The 13,525-nt window shown below is 32.5% G+C and overlaps 3 protein-coding genes and 1 long non-coding RNA gene across 5 annotated transcripts; 1 reads left to right on the top strand and 3 right to left on the bottom strand.

Moving 5' to 3' along the window:
- Positions 1–82: 82 nt before the first annotated feature.
- Positions 83–838, bottom strand: LOC125585550. The gene is made up of 2 exons (XR_007322536.1): positions 743–838; positions 83–660 (listed from the first exon to the last, which is right to left on the bottom strand). It is a non-coding gene; the product is annotated as an uncharacterized LOC125585550 (long non-coding RNA).
- A 650-nt stretch (positions 839–1,488) lies between these two features.
- LOC106393250 (replication protein A 70 kDa DNA-binding subunit C-like) lies at positions 1,489–5,625 on the bottom strand. Its single transcript, XM_048754835.1, has 9 exons — positions 4,017–5,625; positions 3,666–3,933; positions 3,474–3,570; positions 3,273–3,397; positions 2,968–3,188; positions 2,683–2,864; positions 2,463–2,586; positions 2,198–2,374; positions 1,489–2,087 (listed from the first exon to the last, which is right to left on the bottom strand). The coding sequence occupies exons 1-9, from the start codon at positions 4,173–4,175 to the stop codon at positions 1,932–1,934; spliced, it is 1,509 nt and encodes a 502-aa protein (XP_048610792.1). The 5' UTR covers positions 4,176–5,625; the 3' UTR covers positions 1,489–1,931.
- An 801-nt stretch (positions 5,626–6,426) lies between these two features.
- LOC106396042 lies at positions 6,427–8,421 on the bottom strand. 2 transcript variants are annotated; one of them, XM_013836336.3, is made up of 2 exons: positions 8,208–8,421; positions 6,427–8,118 (listed from the first exon to the last, which is right to left on the bottom strand). In XM_013836336.3, exon 2 carries the CDS (start codon positions 8,040–8,042, stop codon positions 6,561–6,563), a length of 1,482 nt encoding a protein of 493 aa, XP_013691790.2. In that variant the 5' UTR covers positions 8,043–8,118; positions 8,208–8,421; the 3' UTR covers positions 6,427–6,560. The 2 variants fall into 2 exon arrangements, with proteins under 2 accessions (XP_013691790.2, XP_022557990.2); XM_022702269.2 differs by having other exon boundaries at positions 8,228–8,379.
- Positions 8,422–9,047: 626 nt separating this feature from the next.
- On the top strand, positions 9,048–11,118 carry LOC106396043 (beta-glucuronosyltransferase GlcAT14C). The gene is made up of 4 exons (XM_013836337.3): positions 9,048–9,696; positions 10,148–10,223; positions 10,328–10,443; positions 10,510–11,118. Exons 1-4 carry the CDS (start codon positions 9,198–9,200, stop codon positions 10,968–10,970), a joined length of 1,152 nt encoding a protein of 383 aa, XP_013691791.2. The 5' UTR covers positions 9,048–9,197; the 3' UTR covers positions 10,971–11,118.
- Positions 11,119–13,525: the final 2,407 nt, after the last annotated feature.

Raw genomic sequence — 13,525 nt, 5'->3', positions numbered from 1 at the left:
GTATATAGAGTTGTAGGAACGCAGGATTCTTGTCAGGGCCAGGCAACATATCTCCTATCAAGTGGTAATTTTCTCCGCATAGTTGAAATAAATAAGGTCCAGCACCATTATTGATGGAATTATTGACTTTACCACCAAGTGAAGTAAAGGAAAACATCATATTGTACGCTCTAATGAATTCTCTAAAGTGATTCCTCATTTCACCCTTATTGTAAAGAAGTTTCAACAATGAAGTAGGTGGTGCTCTAAGAAGAGGTAGCTTGACTTTTCCTTTATGGCAACACAAGGTAAATAATGGTTTGGCACTTATAAATCTTTTATTTATTCTTTCGCCAAACCACATATAAGCTTGGCAATAATCACACATGTAGGACGGATCGCCATCGTCATAATAACCTGATAAAATTTAATTAATATTTTAATATAATATAGATGATGAATTTACAAAAAGAGAACCATAATTACCATTATCAGTGAGACCTATGGGAGCAAATATTCCTTCATCAAGTAATATATCTGAGTGAGTGTTTTTTCTTTTTCGATGAACCCTACGAACATTACTTTGATTGTGATTTACATGATTTTCATCTTCGTCGGACTCTGAATCCGTGGCCACAAAACAAACGAAATCATCTGTATCGTTTGTTTTTTTCAAAGTATCTGAATTTAAACATATATTATATTAGAACATTAATTTCATTGAGTAATATATTATATTTAATATAAAATTTAGAAAACATACCAGTGTTGTGTGATCTCTTGTATTTCAAAATATTCATTCTTTTCTTTCTTGCAAGTTTGCTTTTCATCTGTTTTTCAATACGTCCGGTAATGGCACATTGCATTGGTATTGGTGGAGCATAAGCATGAGCTTTTGTAGTGACGCCTATTAGGAAAACTTACAATTGTTAAAAAAACGTACATACTGTTAACCAACAACATATAAAGTCAAAATAATATTTACATACGTCTAGTAAAAGCTGGAAGCGGTGTTGTTTTTTTTGGACCCATAACTTTGACTTTTCTTTTTGCTTAGAAGTTTCTTTGCTTAGAAGTTTTGTGTCTATTGTCCATCAAGTGTCTGCAGAGAAATATATATACTATCTTGGAGTCGGCAGATTATTATAATATGATATAGATTAGGATAAATGCCATTTAGACATTATCTATATGTATATATATATATTATATATATACATATATTCTTTTCATAGCACATAAGAAAAGAAAACTTCCTTTTTAAATAATAAAAATAAGTTGATAGTTTTTTCTATAATATATATATATTGATTTACAGATTCTAGCAATATATATATAAAGATTCATAAATATTTTTATATAATTCGTTTTGTTAAACTAATTATATGATTTTTCTTTTTCTAAAATTTTGCAATATTTAGTTTCTTCCCATAGAAAATGGTTTTTTGTTTTGTTAAACGTTTATTTTGTTTATAGCGCAAATAATTTTCAGAGTTGATGCTATCTTAGTTATTATTTAATTATTTATTTTTTTTGATTTTTGAGTGGCTCTTAATAAAACTATTTATATAAAATAATGCAAAAGGTTTTCGTTTTCTGATCCTAACATGGCCATGGAGTATTCGTAGAATAGGGTTTCTACTAATTAACTATATCATATTTATTGATGTATATTTGGTGTTAAGTAGAAATTTAACTTGTAAATTTGGAGTGATTTCTTGAATAATGAATGTATCGGTATTTTAGTCAGTACTTGAAGGAATAAAAATAAGTAAGATTTAGTATATAAGATTTATTGAATGATTAAATAACAACAATTAAAGAGGAATAACTTCAAACTTTATTGTAAAAACCAACACAGAATAAAAAAATCCATAACAAACACTATAAATATAAATTATCCAAAACGTAAAAACCTCTAAATTTAAAGAAACAAATCCAAATCTTAAAAATTATTCTGTATTCTTCTTCAACTTTTTAGGATTTCCATCTTTCCCCACAACCAAATTTCCACGATCGAAAGCATCACCGTTACGCTTTAATCCATCAGATTGGGAAGCTTCAGCTGAATCTTCCAAACTACGTTGGCAATCCATAAACAAACCACCCTAAAATACATAACAGTAAATAATCAAGACATATACATAAAAAATATATAAAAGGTCATAAACAAACACAAGAATACGATTTATAGACGTGTATTCTTAATAACAAATACCTGACCAGTATAACCTTCACTGACCCACTTACTAATCAAATCTTCATCATCAGAAATTATATCAACTTTAAAAGTCGTTTTACGACTCCTCAAATTATCAGCTGATACATTAATCTTGTAAATATATGTTTTACCAATAAGTCTGACTAATGATAAAGGTAGAACAGATGCGTTTTCCTACAAAAGACAAAATAACAAAAAAACAATCAAATAAACAGACACAAAATAAATAATCTATAAGTATAAGATTTATAAACAAACATACCTCAGCAACTTCTTCGGCAAGATCCATAGCAGTATTATGGAGAAAGGGAACAACAACATTATCGAAAAGAATAAACCTAGCGGCTTCTCCCGTATGATCAGTAACACAAAGGACAAGTTTAAACCTACAACAATTACAAAAATATAAAACCATTGAATTTTAAATATTAATATATATTCACGTAAATGATATATGAGAATTTATATTAAACACAAAATACCTAGCCACAACGTTAGAGACGTTTCCATTGCATCCGCTACAATGAAACAAAGGTGGACTATCATCATCAAGATCATCTTCACATGGATGAACTGTCGTCCGACAGGTACCACACGCAACAAAATACCACTTTGGAGTGGTTTCAATGGAAACAATCTTGCAAAGGGTAACACATTTTCCCACCTATAAAAACAAACAAAACAACTTTATATAAAACTGAATTCATCAATAACTTCAATGGACATTAATTAGTTATAACCAAAAATATTTAATAAGTACAACATACCTCATTCGATGCATTCAATGCACGGATAGATTTTATAGGATTCTTAATGAAAAATTCATCATATAAATCTACTTTTAGAGGCGTAGATTTAGGATCAAAAGCTTCTCTAGTAATAATCAAATCATCATTAGGCAACTTAGATTTGAAATCAAGCACTTCTGGTAGTTGTGGATCAAAAAGAATTTCAGTGGCATTGAATACATTAGAAACAGTCACAACTCCTAAAACATCAACAAAATAACAACAACAAATTAATATCATATATTATCAGCAATTTAGCTGTTAGATTTTGTGGGGGAAAATACCTCTGAATTCTCGCACACAAACAAATCGAGCAACACATACAATACATGCTGCTTCATTAGATTTAAAGAAATCTGATACTTGTTTTGCATACCCAGACCACAGCGTACATGTTAAACGCGTATCACTAAATATTAAAATACAAAACAGTATAAGATAATAAAAATAAAATAATATAAAATTAAAAGCTGAATAAAACTTACTTTATGTCACGAATTGTTAATTCTAGCTTAGTTGATGATTTCCCTTTTGCCATTAGATTTTCTAAAGGTCCAACATTCACAACTTCACCAATAACATCTAAAACACAAAATATTAGAATTAAGAACCGGTGAAAAAGATATTATAAATAAGGACACATAAATAAATAAAACTATATGATATAGAAAACTAACCGATTAAGACTTCTTTTTCATATTGGCATTCCAATATTTCCTTAAAATCTTTGAAGTAATTATTTGGTAACTCTTTTGGAAAATCATCGCAAGGAGTAATTTTGGTTGTTCTATAGAAGTTAATCTTAAAAGGAAGAGGATTCGTTCTATATTCTGTGGTATAGTCACCAATGGTGAAATTACTCAGAATAAAATAATCTCCTTGAGATAACTTAGATCGAAAATTACCAAGAGAACGTTCATCAATAGAAGCATGAATCCTCGTTCCCTAAAAAAATTACAAAAAGAAATCACTGACATTAAGCAATATAATTAATACTAATCAATAATGAAGTAAAATACAATACTTACATTGATATCAGCCAACACTAATTCAATCGAAACGATTTTTGAATTTTTCCATGTATTCCAAAGTTTTATCACTTTGACTTTAATCTTGTAACAATCTTTAGCCGGATCAATATCTCCAATAAAAACAAGAGAAGCGGGTTTTTTTCTCAAAAAAGACATTGTTGGCAAGTTATTATTGCTGCTGAGAAGTTTTAAGATCTGTTTATAACTTTTGATTTGAGGGTGATGTAAACGAAAGAAAGTCGAATGATATATATATATATATATAGCTATAGTCGGTAAATTATAGAGTCAGTGTTGTATTGATATTATCCTTATCGTAATGTACTATGGTTTTCATTGTTGTATATGTATATGTATATATTTATATTAAATAATTATTGGTATAGTATGATTTTGGTCAAACAGGTTTCGATTATTAGATATTGTCCTCAACGTAATGAATTATGGTTTTCATTGTCGTTATTATCTAGAACATTATTCAATGTATATTTATCTTAAACAATTCTTGGTGTTATGTACGGTAAAGCAAAAAAATAAACATTATTCAATGTAGATTTTACGTTATAAATATGACAGATCTATAAATATTAATCAAAATAATCAAATAAGCAAATAAGCAAATAAAATTATAAAAATATTAAAAAATAAGCAGGAAAATCTAATGTTAAGGAGAGGTTGACACATAAGCCAAATCACTTCATAAATAATAGTATAGATATCTCTCATATTCCTGGATTAAAATATTAGATAAACCACCAATAGATCAAAAACAAAATATCTAAGTTACTATTCTTCTTCTTTGATTACAAAATCATCATCATAATTTTATATTAAATAATCCAAAACCAGTGCTGAGATCAATTTCTGAGTAAGGATCCAACAACTCATACATATCTAATCTCATACTTTGTACACTTTCGTTGGCTTTGGCGGAGCTGGACATTGTTTCATTGGAACCGTTTAGGGCTATGGAAGTCTGAAAAGGGTGGACATGGTGGAGAACTGCTTGAGATTCGACAAACAAAGATTTTTAAAACGAGAAGAAAGAGAAAGGAAGATGAGAAAGATAGAAGTCAACACAAATGCCTACGTGGTAGAAGCAGAAGAATTATCAAAAGGTAAATGCTCTTCGTATGTATATTTAAATATATTTGTGAGTTTTTTTTTTGGTTAAAATATATTTGTGAGTATAACTTTAGAGAATGGTTGAAAAATCTAAAACATGGAAAAATGGAAAAATCATTATGCTTCTGTGTTCGTCAAAATAATGTGCTACTATCCATTTACACTTACAATTCTTTTATTATAATTTCAAATTAACACATCAATGAATAAAGTATTGAATCCATTGTCTATGTTTAGTTATTTCTGAGGTGGGTTTATAATTTGTCATATATATTTAAAATTTAGTGTAGCATACATTAAGTAATAAAGATCAGATCAGATCATAAACTAAAACTAAAAAGTTTAACAATTTTGACTACTTAGAGTAGCATACATTAAGTAATAAGTAATCTTCCATTATTATGTACGGATTATTATTATTTCTTCACATGCTTGCTTTCATGAGATGATGTTTCTCTGTTACATGCTGATTTTTTACTGTTTTCATTGGGTTTGTAAGACTATTTTTGTTTGTAGATAGTTACTGAAGGAATTAATACATGTAATAAACCAAAAGCATAGATTGCAGATTGCAGGTACATAACTAGGGAAAATATTGAAAGAACTAGAAAAAAAGTAATATAGGAAAGTTTCAAATCCTTTATTTACATTCAACAAGCTATTTCAGATCAGTGTAAATTTTTATAAGCAGATCAAACATAATTTATATGTTTGTGGGAATTAATAATAAGTGTGTTAGTTTTTTATGTATACCCATTTTATTATGACAAAAAAATTATTTTATACATGTAAATTTTAATTAACCGAAATGTGTTTTTTGTAAACAAAATCATTCCCATGAGAAAGTATGGGGTCAATACTAGTATAATTATAAATATTAATTATATTTAATTTTAAAATAATCAAATATTTTACTATTTATAACTGTATAAATGAAAAACCAGCATAATCTGAATATATTTGATCCAAAATATTTAAAATTGTTCGATATTTTTATTTGAAAAACCAGCGATAAACCAGAACATAATTAGAGCCAAAATTATTGTGGATATTATCCATTTCCTAATCTTGTTACTTGAACTGAACCAAAAATTAAATAACCGAAATAATCAAAGCCAAAATAAAATAAAATTTTCTAAATATCTGAACCGATCTGATATCGGTACAACAAAAATCTGAAATAAACCGAACGGATGCCCAAAATGTTCAGGCGTATGACAAAAACCCAACTTCAATCTACGGCTAGGGTTGATTCAAAAACACAGCCTACACAAGCTTGCAATATGGTGAATAATCTCATTAAAACAGTGAAAAACGTCTATATATATCAAATGGCAAACATCAATGAGATATATGATGACTCCTATAAGCTTCTACATACGAGAAACATGTAACAGAACGTCCTCTCTCTTTTTTTTATGTCAACATAAGATCATTTCCTCCAAGATGTGGACGCAGACACACCCTCACCTCATGCTCTTCCGGACCAGCTCTAAGCTTCGGGACAAGTATCTCAAGAACCGAACCAGGCCCATCGTAATACGCTTCAATATTCGCATCTTCAGGGATACGAGTCGATAACGCTACCTCTCTCACAAACTCTCCTGGTGGGCAATGCTCGGAAGCTGGATCAGTCAGCTTAAACGTTCTGTCATGTCTCTTGATGAAAGGCACGCGCGACGTGCTGACGCACGAGACTTTGATGATACCGTGCGTGAGAGTGTTCCTCCACGAGACTTTCACGCTGTTCAAATCCACGAAAGGAAGGGTGATTATAATCAAGTAGCCTTCCTCGTCTTCGTATATGGTCTTTGCAGCTGTAACAGGTCCGTGAACGTTTTTCATCGCACCGCTAAACTCGTTAGACCAGTTTGGTAGCTCGTTCTGGTGAACTTCTATAGCAGGAGGTAAGCAAGACTCTTCTTCATTGATCCCGTTAGAGAACATGTCTTTCCTCTTCTTGTGGCTAGAGGGAGACAGATCCGTTCCTTCACCATTGGATGCCTGAGTCGAAAGATTGAGACCCGAACCATTGAGTAGCTTCTTAGAGTTGTTGTTCTTCAACGCAGGCGGATGCCTCTCGAGCTCAAAGTCAGTGTTCGGAAGGTTCCTCCACGAACCAAAGTCGCTAGCTTCAGGCGGGATCGCGAAGTTCAAATCCCTACCCGTAAGCTCCATCCATCTCTTCCTCTCTTCCTCATCGAGACAAGCGAGGTTCGGCGAAGGAACAAGCTCAATCCCATGAACACACTGCGGATTCGACAACCCTCTATAATGCTTCCTCTGCATCCTATGAGACCTCACGAACCCTTTCTCAACGCTAAACGGAAACAAACGGTCCCCTTGTCTCGAGTGCCCGTTCATGTAACTCCTAAGCTGCATCTTCCCGAGAGCATTCTCGGGCCTCTCCTTGAACACCCACATGTACATGTTCTCCATGTCGTGCTGGACTAAAAACACGTCGAGCTTCAGATCCGTCTTGTCGAAACCCGACAGCCCGTTGCTGTCGCGGACGATCTTGGCCTTTGACTTGTCGTTCAAAGCGGGCTTGAAGTAGAAGCTGAAGAAGAACCAAGCTCCCCAGACGCTGTCCACACGCTTAGCGCATTTTCGACCGACTTTGGGGACGACGCTCATGTAATTCTCGGTCTCGTAGGCTTGCGAGCCTAACCCGACATCGAGAATGTCGCAGGAATCTAAATTCCACGGCTGAGGAGGAGGGCTGCGCTCGGCGGAGAGAGGTAGGTTGATGTCGGGAGGGCCGGAGAGGAGAGATTGGCGGTTGTTGTTCATCTCCAAATCAAGCTCCTCGTGTGAAGAAGCACTTGAATCCATTGATAACAGAGTCGAAGGGTGATGATTCTCCATGGATAAGACGTTAAACCAGGAATCTACCATTGACCCTCATCTCCAATAACGATCTTCTCTTAAAAAAGAAGCCTCCTTTATCTTAAAGGTGTGAACTTTGAAACTCCTAACAGTGAATTATCACAGAGATCGGATTAAGTCTTTGTCTAATAGATAAGGACACAGGAGAGAGAGAAAGAGAAAGAGAAAGTAAACCCTTTTGTGAGGATAAGCACCAGAAGCAGAAGAAGCTAAGAGGGTATCGTCGTCATCATCAATTACTCTCTTTTGTGTATTGACCAGACGCAACGACAAATCTAAGTTTTCTTCTTCTTCTTCTTGTTCCTCTTTTTTTTTTTGTCTAGAGAGAGAGGAAACGCCTGCCCTGGATGAAACCGTGGAAAGGTTCTGCCGTTACTTAACGGTGACGTTTAATGTTTATTTATTTATTGGCTGTCTGTTTACACACCGTTAAATAGATTCTTTTTTTTTTGCGCGTTAAGACAAGGTCGTAATGCATGTGGCCTAAGCCTCATATTCTGCGGGGTTAGTCTTTAATAAACCTGAAAGCTCAATTCACTGGCCTATTAACATACGACCCAAACCCGAAGATTTTGGTGGCACCGACAAGTGACGACAACCACCAAATGAAGATTTTTTTTGTTTCATTATGTGATGATAACATGTCTTACTTGTCGGAAATAATCCGGTCTGGTAATGAGAGAATCGCACCGGTGGCGGAAAACGCCGAGTTTCGGCAACCAATAGAGATGACAATTGGCGTCACGGTCTACCTGCTGCTTCTAGCTTAGTTTAGTTTGAATTTTTCTTTTATTTTTTTAATTTTTTGTGATTTATTTATGATTTTTGAATATTTATTGTGACTCTAAACAATTTATGTCAATTTATTTGATGTAACATTTCTTCTGTTGCTTCGTAACTCCGTTAGCAAGCACATCCAACGGTGTATGACGATCCCATTATAATCGTTCGGTTGAAATTCATTCATGTCTTCCAATTAAAACGACATCGTTTAACCATGACAAACGTTTTTTTTTTAAATAATTAAAACACCATTTTGTTCAAAAAAAAAAAAAATAATTAAAACACCATAACTTTCGTCTTCTTCCCGGCTTTCCCTTCTCTCCACCACCGTCGAGCTCAGATCTGACTTCTAATGTCCCGGAGAATCGTAAACACACGATCATGAAAAGATCTCACATTTCTTCTCCTCGCTCTTGCTCTTTCTCTCGCCCAGCGATCTCGCTGTTCTTTGTCATCCTCTTGTTCCTTCTGGGTTTAACACTAACCTCCCGAAAACCATCCGGTTCACCCCCAAACCGAATCCTAACCGGGAAACCCAGCATCCCCAAGCTCGCGTACTTGGTAACGGGCACAAAAGGAGATGCGAAACGTGTCAAGCGTCTCCTCGGAGCAATACACCATCCTCGAAACCACTATCTTCTCCATCTCGACCTTCAAGCCTCCGACGAAGAAAGGATGGATCTTGCCAAGTACGTGAGGTCGGAGAAGGAGAAGATGAAGAACGTTATGGTGATGGGTTTGGCCGACTTGGTTACGGAGAAAGGTCCGACTATGTTAGCTAGCACGCTCCATGGTGTTGCGATTCTGTTGAAGAAGGCTGAGGATTGGGATTGGTTTATTAATCTCAGTTCCTCTGATTATCCTCTCATGCCTCAAGATGGTACAGCTTTTACCTCAATTCTTAAACCGGTTTTTATCGTAATTGATTGGCTTGAACCGGTTTTATTGGTTCGTGAATTTTGTTTATGATGTGTGGTTGGTTCTCTTTTAGACAATGTTGAATTGTATAGAATTGGTGTTTTGTTATCCAGCATCAAATGAATATTAGCTTGGGATTCTGTTTATGTACTTGATCGGCTCATGTGCGTTGGCTTGAACCGGTTTTATTGGTTTGATTCTCCCTTAATCTTTTGTAGACAAGAATTAGGAAGACATGTGTTTGATTGGCTTCTGTGTATTGACTTTAACTAGCCTTTTGAACACTGGACTTGAGTGTAAAAAAACCATAAGTGTGTGTCTGAAATGTTTTCTCTTGGCTTACACTTATAGATTCTTGTTTTACAGTTCAGTGATCTTATATTGTTACTTTTGGTTCTTTTTATCGGTTTCAGATATTTTGCATATCTTCTCATACTTGCCTCGTTACCTGAACTTCATTGAGCACACAAGCAACATCGGCTGGAAAGAGTGAGGATGCTAATAATATTACGTATACCTACCTGGAATGTTCTCTGTTTTAACATTTGTGTCACGCTTCTTGCGTTAACAGCTCTAACTGTAAATTTTTGCAGGAGCCAAAGAGCAAGACCTATCATCATCGATCCTGGCTTTTACCATTCCAAGAAATCTGGTGTCTTTTGGGCTAAAGAACGAAGATCTTTGCCTGCTTCCTTCAAACTTTTCATGGGTAAAGAAACACTTCCTCTCATTTCATGTTCATTCTTATTCTAAGTGTATGATTCTTTTCTAATAGGGTCAACAAGTGTAGCTCTAACAAGACCATTCCTCGAGTTCTGCATCTGGGGATGGGACAACCTCCCAAGAACACTATTAATGTACTACACCAACTTCCTTTTGTCATCAGAAGGCTATTTTCAGACAGTTGTGTGCAACAACAAAGACTATCAGAACACAACTGTTAACCACGACTTGCATTACACGCACTGGGATACTGTTCTGCAGCAGCGTGCCTTGAATCTAACGGTTGAGGATTTTCATGACATGGTCCAAAGCGGGGCGCCATTTGCAAGGGAGTTTCGAGAGGATGATCTCGTACTCGATAAGATCGACGCCGAGCTGCTTGGTCAAACGGACGGTGGGTTGGGGTTGAAGACTCGGGAGGTTGTTAAACCAACGGTGGCTTGGAAGAGGCTTGAGAAGCTCATGGTTAAGCTTCTTGATCATGAGAATTTCAGGGCTAAGCAATGTAAATAGTTTTCTTGTTTTCTATTTTCTCTTGGTTGTTGATTTTATTCTTCCAATCATTGATTTTTCATGTGAAGTTTCTTTGGCCTTTGTAATATATTTGTATTTACTTATATATGGTCAATCTCATCAACATATAATCAAATTGTCTTTACCAGATTACCTTTGTTTAGCTGCAAAATGACAAAATACAGATATTTAAATATTTACTTATATATGGTTAATCGCATCAACTTACAATCGAATTATCAAATGTTTTTACCCGATTAGTTTTGTTTAGCTGCTAAATGACAAAATATAGAAAATCAAATATGCGGAGATAAATAAAATAAAAGTATTGTAAACTTGCAGAATGATTGCTGAAAAACTGCATTGGTAAAAATCGTTGAACTGCATAACGATGCTATTGTGATTCTGAGATTACAAAATCAAAGCCATGCATTTAAGTTATTTGTCAGTGTAACTCTAAAGTCTAAGCCATTCTATTTTATCATTGTCTTTTGTTTGTTACACATCTCAAAATGATTAAGCTGCAAAATCACAAAATAATAGTAGAAGAAAATTGTGGCTACAAAACAAAAGCCATTTATTGAACTATTCGTCTTTTTCTGTTTTACCTAAAATCAGCGCATATTTGTCTATTTTACCGTCTATCAAATTGGTTTAACCAAAATGGCTTTATTTGTGATATATAGTTCAAATTGGTATATAACCCAAAATAGTTGCTTTGTTACACATAAGCTCAGATTGGTGCAAAATGACAAAACAGTTATAAATAAAATACTCATTCTGTTTCAAAATAATGTATGTTTTGGAGTTTTCACACAAATTAAGAAAACACGTAAACTCTTGGCTATAAATACATTGTTTTCTGTGATTAGCTATTTTCCATATTTTTTAACCAATCAAAGTTCAGTAAACATAATTAATATCTTTGAAATTCACAATTTATCATTATTACATGCATCTATACTATTTATTTATGAAGTGATTTAATTTATTTGTCATGATTTCTATGATTTTAGGTAATTTTGCTTGTTTGTCAACTTTTAATTAGGTTTAAGCTAAGTCATTAATTTATTAATAGTTTTTAGCTGAGTCCATAATTTATTAATTTAAATACTATAACTATAAAATATGTAATTAGATATATAATTATTTTTATTTTGCTTATTTGTCATGTTTTCCATGATTTTAGCCAATTTTGCTTATTTGTCATGTTTTTATTAGGTTTTAGCTTAGTCATTGATTTATTAATAATTTTTACCTGAATCACTAATTTATTAATTTTAAAAAAAATTCGTAATGAATTTTATATATAATTAAAAACTAATTTTGATTTAATAATATTTAAATCTATATGTTACATTAAAATTCTTATTTTCTTATTTGTCATATTTTATTAGGTTTTAAGCTTTTATATAGGTCATTGATTTATTATTAGTTTTTAACTGAGTATTTATTAATTTTCACAAAACCCGTAATGAATTTTATATATAATAAAACACGTATTTTATTTTAATAATATTAAATTTATATGTTATATTAAATAATTAATTATAAACTAATATAATAAAATTGTGAAAATATATTTAAAAATTAAGAGAATTCTTATATATATTGTGTTGCTATCTGAAAACAATATTTTTTATTATAAATTTAAAAACTAAGATATAAAAAAATTTATAATTAAATATTAGTCAAACAAAAATATTAATATAAAGATATTTTCTAAACTATTTCTAATATATGAGTGTTTTAAAATTCTTAACACAATAATAAGTACATAGTTTGATAAACGTTTTTTGACATATATAAATAATTTGATGTTTGATTTAACTATTTAAAATAATAAATAATACTTTAACTTGTGACTGAGTTCAAAACAAATTTTCTTGCTTTTACTTTAAATCAGTTTAATCCGTGAAACACTATAGCTTCAATTGGTGATCACTAGAAGAATAAAAAAAATGAAAAAAAAAAGAAAAAATAAAATTTCATTCGAGGAAATGAAAAAATAAAAAATATAATTTTTTGTTCAATTTGTTCCTTATCAAAAATGCATAGGAAAATTGTTTCTTATAAATTCATTCTTCCAAGGGGAATTTAGAAGAAAAAAGTGGGATCTACCTTTCAATAATTTAACTAAAATTTCAACATAACTAGTATAAATTTTGAGGAACAAAGAATTCACCATAATTTTTTTCCTTCGGCATGTTCACCAATTAGAATTTTATTATGCCGATTTTTAAATTAATAAAACATAAAATAATAAGTATTCGTAAGATGATTATGCCCGCATGTGCGAGCAAAACACTTAGTTGAAAATATAAAATATGTATGTTTTAGAAAAAAAAATTTCTAAAACATAGATCATTTTGAAACGGAGTAAGATGAAATATATCAAAGTTTGTGAGGAATATTATGCAGAATGCTAAGTTAAACTTGGAAAAGAAGCCTTGGGAAATGAACCGAAGGTCCAAACTTCAATGTATAGGGAGATGGAGAGAGTAAGAGTCACGCTGTTCGAGGGAGCGTGAAGATCAATCACATCTACGAGAGAG

Source organism: Brassica napus, chromosome C4, assembly GCF_020379485.1.
Source record: "Brassica napus cultivar Da-Ae chromosome C4, Da-Ae, whole genome shotgun sequence".
NCBI lineage: Eukaryota > Viridiplantae > Streptophyta > Magnoliopsida > Brassicales > Brassicaceae > Brassica > Brassica napus.
The sequence above is the reverse complement of the archived record's forward strand: the minus strand, read 5'-3'. Positions and strand labels throughout refer to the sequence as shown.

Coding starts and splice junctions, on each gene's coding strand:
- LOC106393250 (XM_048754835.1), bottom strand. CDS start 4,175: ATGTCTTTTTTGAGAAAAAAACCCGCTTCTCTTGTTTTTATTGGAGAT. Junction 2,865..2,967: donor CATTGAATGCATCGAATGAG/GTATGTTGTACT, acceptor TTGTTTTTATAG/GTGGGAAAATGTGTTACCCT. Junction 2,375..2,462: donor TTGCCGAAGAAGTTGCTGAG/GTATGTTTGTTT, acceptor TGTCTTTTGTAG/GAAAACGCATCTGTTCTACC.
- LOC106396042 (XM_013836336.3), bottom strand. CDS start 8,042: ATGGTAGATTCCTGGTTTAACGTCTTATCCATGGAGAATCATCACCCT.
- LOC106396043 (XM_013836337.3), top strand. CDS start 9,198: ATGAAAAGATCTCACATTTCTTCTCCTCGCTCTTGCTCTTTCTCTCGC. Junction 9,697..10,147: donor TCCTCTCATGCCTCAAGATG/GTACAGCTTTTA, acceptor TATCGGTTTCAG/ATATTTTGCATATCTTCTCA. Junction 10,224..10,327: donor AGCAACATCGGCTGGAAAGA/GTGAGGATGCTA, acceptor AAATTTTTGCAG/GAGCCAAAGAGCAAGACCTA.